Here is a 6644-nt window from a genome sequence, read left to right on the forward strand (position 1 = left end):
TGACGGCGGCTGCCCACCATCGTCAGGATCAGTCATGATGATTTATGTGCGTATGTGGGTACTTTATATTAAATGAATCACACGAATCACAATCAAAAGTAATTTATTGTCACAAGGTACTTAATTTACGAGTAATGTAAGAAATCAACGCACTAGTAATTAAAGGATCACATATATAGTCCGTTTCAATTGTTTTCTACACAAAAAGACACACGATTACGCGGAACAAAAGCGATTCGTCGAACACGTGGTGCGCGCCCGTCAAACGTCCCGAACTACACTGAGTCCACGTTCAACATGGCCGCGCCGACCATCGACTCGACGCTTCGCCAGATTGAGTGTTGCCAATCTAGTTCCAAACGTAATTCAGAGATGGCGCTAGCAATGCGCCGTCATGTGCGTGAAACTTGGTATATACAAAAATATTTACACTAAATATATAAAACGAATACATAGATAAATGAAACAGCGTAAGTGTAAACTAATTTAATTACTTATTGATAGGTATACATATGTTATATGAAGATGTAATTAATATTGTGTGCAGTAAGTAATAAATAATGTGTGAGAAATAAATAAACATTTCGAACCTGTCATGTTACCTGAAGACGTCGATCGTTCGTCGTCTTTCATCTATTTACCGCTAGATAGCAGCACATTGAATATATTCTCAATATAATGTCGATAAGAAAACAAAAATAAATAAACAAAATGTCGTAACTAGCAATAAAAGACATTCAACTTTCAACAGTATGCCAACATGGTACTTTAATTTAAATAAATAGTTTTATAATTTTAGTTTGCAATAGACGATCAACACATTACAGCAGCGTTTCTTATTTCCAGGAAAAGTCTAGTTTTCACTCAAATGATGACGCTATCAAACGTGGTGACACGCGTGCTCATTGCTGCCATCTTGTCTCTTGTCACTGGCACCATCTTCTGGGACCTGCCGGTCACTGATGCCAAGGTATTTAATATAGTATACTTTGGTTCATTTAATTGCTTGTAAACTGAACTGATTTAGTTAATTCAGCCACTAATACCAGTACGGCTAGAGTCCTCAATGTCGAATTAAATCGCTTTTAATATAGCTAAAAATTTGCTCCAATTCATACGAAAATTGCAACGGACTTTGTTAAAATTTGTAAAATCGTTACCCTAAATTTAAAAATATGTTAAGCCTTTACTATAAAAGTTATAGTCTTTTAACTAGATACTCATACTGTTCAAATTAAGAAAATGCCATATCCTACTCACTCAATCCGACACTGCGCGGTATGTCTCTGTGAATACAGTATTGAAAAAAATTGTGACAAAATTGTAAATTCATGGAGTTAATTATCTCTTCAAACATGATTGCCCAATCTGATAATGTAACATCTCACGTTTTTCAGCTCACACAAAACGACAGAATTGGGTACCATTACACAGTGATGTGCCTCACAATTTGGCCAATCCTGATATGGCTGACAGCTAGAGAAGCAAGTTCTATGAGACACCATGTCGAAAGAGATATTGCTGTTGGCCTGTATTCCAGAAGCGTTTTTATTCTTTATGATGTAAGTTATATAAGGTGCATTGTAACACATTTAGGTATTTATTTATTTATTTAAAGTTTATTGCACACAAAACCCGCCAGCACATCGGGCTAGACGCAGCCTGAGTGTCTAATCCAGTTTTCCGTATGAAACTGTGCTGTGAAATAAGTAATATTCGACCAAATTTAAGTAAAAAGTACGAAGCTTCATTCGCATCATATGCCTCTTAATTTTTAACCGACTTCAAAAAAGGAGAAGGTTCTCAATTAGACTATGATTTTGTATGTATGTATGTATGTTACGCGATAACTCCGGTATTTGTAAATCGATTTTCATGATTCTTTTTTTGTTGGAAAGGGGGTACCTCCATAGTGACCTCCATTTAATTTTAAAGAAAATCATCCACCTCTGAGGGTGGCTGTTCACGCATGAAGATTCATTTTTATAAATAGCGCCTAAATTTTATTATACGCAGCAATTATTTTAATGGTTAATTTTGCTATTCTCCAATTCAAGGCGTTTTTCTCTCTCTCAATATACTTTGAGTAGTGAGAACCGATTTTTATTATCTCCTGTGTCAAGTCCCGTATAGTGACGTAGTGACGAACTAGGGGATGAATCCGGGTTTGCGCACTTTCCGGTAACCGATTTCAATAAAACTTGGTAATTAATAATGTAAGTACTTTTGAGGTCGGTTTTTTTAGTACTCTGTACTGAGATTATGTTGAGTACTACTTATTTGACAGTAAGACAGTGTTTCGTACAGATGTCAGACGGAGAACGAAAGTACAGGGCCTGATTCAACTATGATTAACCAAATTGGCGCCTCCAAAACTAACCTGTATTTTTTTATTGGTGTGACTAATGGTGCTGAATAAAGTTCATAATGATTACCACTTTCAACTACGTCACCTATAACTTCTTGTTCTATATTCCAGCAATTCCTAGAGGTTTGGTCCGCTGTGATAACGTGGCTGGCGTATTTGGTGCCGAGTTATGCCATGACAGGTCTATACGCGCAGTCGGCAGGATCTTTCGATGGATTTTATATTTATTTAGGTAATATATACTTTACACCATAGTTTCCCAAAGTCCCTACCGCCTCCCCAGTGAGCGCTGAAGAGTCCTAGGGGGCGGCAGGGGCCTCGGAAGCAATTTGAAAAAAAAAAACCTGAATCTATATCAACTTATACAGGGTGACAGGAATTGAAGGAGATAGATATTTAAACAGGCAAATGAGTAGCTGATATCCATACCGAATATGTGAAAAAAAAAACACTACCATATTTTTAAATACTATTCTCTATGGAAAATACTGCCTCTTAACAATATGTAATACTCTGCGCAAGATCGAACATGCAGCGAGTGCCCGCTACCCTTACCGGCCTTTGCACGCGTTTTCCCAAGGGTTTCGCACCGAATAGTACTCTTTAAGTAGGAAGGCTTCACACGCGGGAGTTCAATTTCCAGCCGCTCAGCTGTTCTGTTTCATAGAGTAGCCCAAATGATTCTCTTATGTTTAGGGGCGATACTTTTTACATATTCAGATTGGATATCAACCTACTCATTTGCCTCTTTAAATATTGATTTCGTTCAACCTCTCACCTTGTATATATATTTTTTATCTTGTGATTTTTTTTGTTTCAAGTTAAAATAAAAATATGTGTTTTTAATTATTATTTTAAGTGGGCGGACAGCCAAAAAGTTTGGTAACCTATGATTAACACCTCTCGGCATCAAAAACCAAATAAAAGTCGTTTATTTGACAACTTCCGCTTTGTATTAAGTTTAAACTGTTTCAGTCTCAAAGATATAATTCATGTTTTCTCAAATTAATGGTAAATATCTATCTTTTAAACATATTCCCGCGTTAACATCGTTCCTTTATTGCAGGATACATGCTCCTCTATCTAATAAGCATACAAATGCTCTGTCGGGCGGCTATATTCGTCATTCCCTTCGAAAAAACAGCGTCAGCCATATCTGGCTTATGTCTACTCCTAAGTACGCTAGTCAACGGCGTCATGATACATCAGGGAGATCTGCCCGAATACGTCAGATGGTTGGAGTACGTCTCACCGAGTAGATGGACGCTGCCAGAATTGCTGCAGAGGGAACTTAGCGAAATCGCACTCAAGAGCAGTATTAGTAAGGATATTAGATGCACTAATAAGCAGGTGAGATTCTTTACGTACTGTATTCATACATAGTTACGAAAATTGCCTTGAAAACAAAAGTTACTGTAAACACGAGAAAATGAAAATATGAAAAATGTTTGAATTATAACCATCTGGTAACACTGTACACAATATTAATTCGCTATCATTGTCATGTTGTATGCAAAACTAGATAACAACGGAATAACAAGTAATCGGACAACAGTTTACAATAACAGTTATTGAAAAATAACATAGTATAATGCATTATTGACAAATAACCGTTATTCCTTTATTCCTATTCGTTATAAATGTGTGACTTCTAAAAATCAACTCAACAAGCTTTAACTGCTTTTCCCATCTCCTTGTAAAGTTGATTTTCTTTACTTGTCCCCTTTTCACTAGAGCCACAGACATAACCTCCAATAAAGAGTTATTACGGCGGAAAATTACAACAAACAAATAAAGATAAACAAATTGCACTAACGACATATTTTAAGTACTAATTACACATACAATCTCACTTGCGACTGTGTTTGATTAGCACGATATCATTTCATTGAATCATCATGGTTACGTTTAAAGCTCTATTTCATCTTACAAAGGTATATTATTACACATTTATTGAATTAAAAATATTCGTTTCTATTTCCACAGAGACCATACCAGGACATAATAGTACAATCACCCTGCCCACCACCCAACGGCACTCAGGTCCTATCCAACTTCGACTATCTCCGGACTAAAGATATATGGCAGTGGAATTCTGAAGGTTTCCTCATAGCGTTAGCTGTGTTCTATGCAGTGTTTGCTCTAGTCGCCATGCTAGCTTTTGTTGCTGACTGTACAAGGTACAGAAAGAGAAAGGAACGAACGTTTCTCAAAGGGCATAAGGTGACAATCAATGTACCCTGATGTAGTAAGAGTAAAAAAAAAATATAAGACAGAATAAGGATCATTTCTAGGAGTCATTACATTAATTTTCTTGGTAAATCCAACTTCTTATCTTGCAGATGCTTTGTCTTATTTTAAAAGGAAACGAAGTAGATTGAACGGTTGCATTTGTTTAAACGCGAATTCATGTATCATTGCAAAATTTACTTTTCAAATGTACTGGTTTTCATTATATAAAAAGAACACTCAACATCGCTCTTGAGACGGCTCCGTTATTTCAGAGTGTTTTCGTATGTGATTTCGTTGCTCACATCCTTCGTTATGAATGTGGTGGTTTCTTTATGGTTCAATTTAGAGTAATTGTGTCGATTCTGTTATTTGCACATTTTTATAAACTACAATATGCTTGTTACATCAGTCAATTATGTGCTAAAGCAGAATCGAAAAGATATTAACGTTGGGGATTAGTTTAAGAATCAATGTACAAAAATATAATTATAGTCATAATTGAATTACTAATAATGTGAAAGGCTGACTATGTAATGTCTTCCGTCCATATTATAATAAATTTAATCCAGTATGAAAGCAGGTACTTATAAAATATAGTACACGAGATACATCGCTTGATGGTTTTGTAAAACTAGGTTTTTTTACATCAAGGAACAATAGACCCTTATCTAGTAAAAGGGTTTAATTAATTGCAAAGGGGTTGTTTCATTATTGGTGAAGTGTACAAGTGTACATCATTAAAAAAAATGATGTAGATAATGACTTTTTTTTATTAATAACCTCAGTACAGAGTACTGACAAAACCGACCTCAAAAGTCATCCGTACCCTACTTTGCCACCCTGAGAGGTGGAATATTTTCTTCAAATGTAAATGGGACCACTTCTGAGGTACCATCTTTCCATCAAAAAAAGAATCGTCGGAGTTATCGCGTATCATATATACAAAAAAACTGTCGAATTGAGAACTTCCTCCTTTTTTCGAATTCGGGTAAAAACCGACCTAAAACCTTTGTGGAGTAACATATATTTGCCAAGTTTTATTGAAATCGGTTTACGGAAAGTCGGTGAAATCCAATAAACCGGATTCATCCCCTAATTTTCCGCCCTTAAAAATGGAATATTTCCTTCAAATTTGAATGGGACCACGACTCTAAGGTATCCATTTCCAATAAAAAAAAAGAATCGTCGAAAACTTACACACCATCAAAAAAAAATTATCTGAGGTAGAAAATGAAAAATCAAACCAGTAAAAGGTGGCACCATTCGATGCAAACTATTTTTTTAACTAAGAATTAAATCATAATAATTGTGGTGGTTAGATGGGATATGTATACTTTGTTTCAATTCATTTTGAACAAAAAGTAAACAAACAAGTCACTGACCCGACCATAGACGGTTTAGTGATGGCCAATTGTAACGCCAACTACAAATCGATTAATTAATTGAATGAATCGATTTCAAATCGTTACACTTAGATACTCGTTCGATTGTGATTGAAATGTTCGATTCAATAATCGATTACTAAACTTTAATTGATTGAACCGAATGTTTTTTTCGAACAGCACTATGCAACCATAGGCAAGTCATAGAAGTATAGATGAATAATAACCTCACTTCTAGACCACCATTTTTCAAATACGATTTTACGATGCTATTCAAATGAACATTGTTGGAAAAAGTGATGATATATCAAGTCGAAATCTTCGAAATGTACGTGAAAGTATTACTTATTCGATTTATTGAGTGACTGCTTTAGAATTTTAACCAAACAAGTTTGTTTACTTTTTGTACAAAATGGATTGGAACAGACTATAGCACAAATCTTTCCGTAGTAGGTTTCTGTGTAAAGAAATCATTGTCTGTGATTCATCAATGCTCTTGTGGTCTATTTAGCTTTATTTTCAGTGCGCTAGAGTCTTCTTATCGTATCGATGGTAGGTAAACACTAATAGGGTCGTATTCCAGAATCTACTCTATGCTCAAGTCAGGATTTGAGCAGACTTGAGTATGATTTCAAGCACTGGAAATACAACTCTAATGGCAA

General features: G+C 35.5%; 1 protein-coding gene across 1 annotated transcript in view; it reads left to right on the plus strand.

Annotated features, from left to right (window-relative positions):
* LOC113236980 (ATP-binding cassette sub-family G member 8) overlaps window positions 1-5332 on the plus strand; it is an 82851-nt gene extending 77519 nt beyond the window's left edge. Inside the window, exons 15-19 of the mRNA XM_026473212.1 lie at window positions 847-970; window positions 1398-1562; window positions 2480-2600; window positions 3435-3718; window positions 4355-5332. Of these exons, the coding sequence (XP_026328997.1) occupies window positions 847-970; window positions 1398-1562; window positions 2480-2600; window positions 3435-3718; window positions 4355-4612 (952 nt within the window). The 3' untranslated portion in view covers window positions 4613-5332. The remainder of the gene's footprint in view (window positions 1-846; window positions 971-1397; window positions 1563-2479; window positions 2601-3434; window positions 3719-4354) is intronic.
* The last annotated feature ends 1312 nt before the right edge of the window (window positions 5333-6644 follow it).

Source organism: Hyposmocoma kahamanoa, unplaced genomic scaffold (assembly GCF_003589595.1).
Source record: "Hyposmocoma kahamanoa isolate Upper Pololo Valley unplaced genomic scaffold, ASM358959v1 92, whole genome shotgun sequence".
Lineage (NCBI taxonomy): Eukaryota > Metazoa > Arthropoda > Insecta > Lepidoptera > Cosmopterigidae > Hyposmocoma > Hyposmocoma kahamanoa.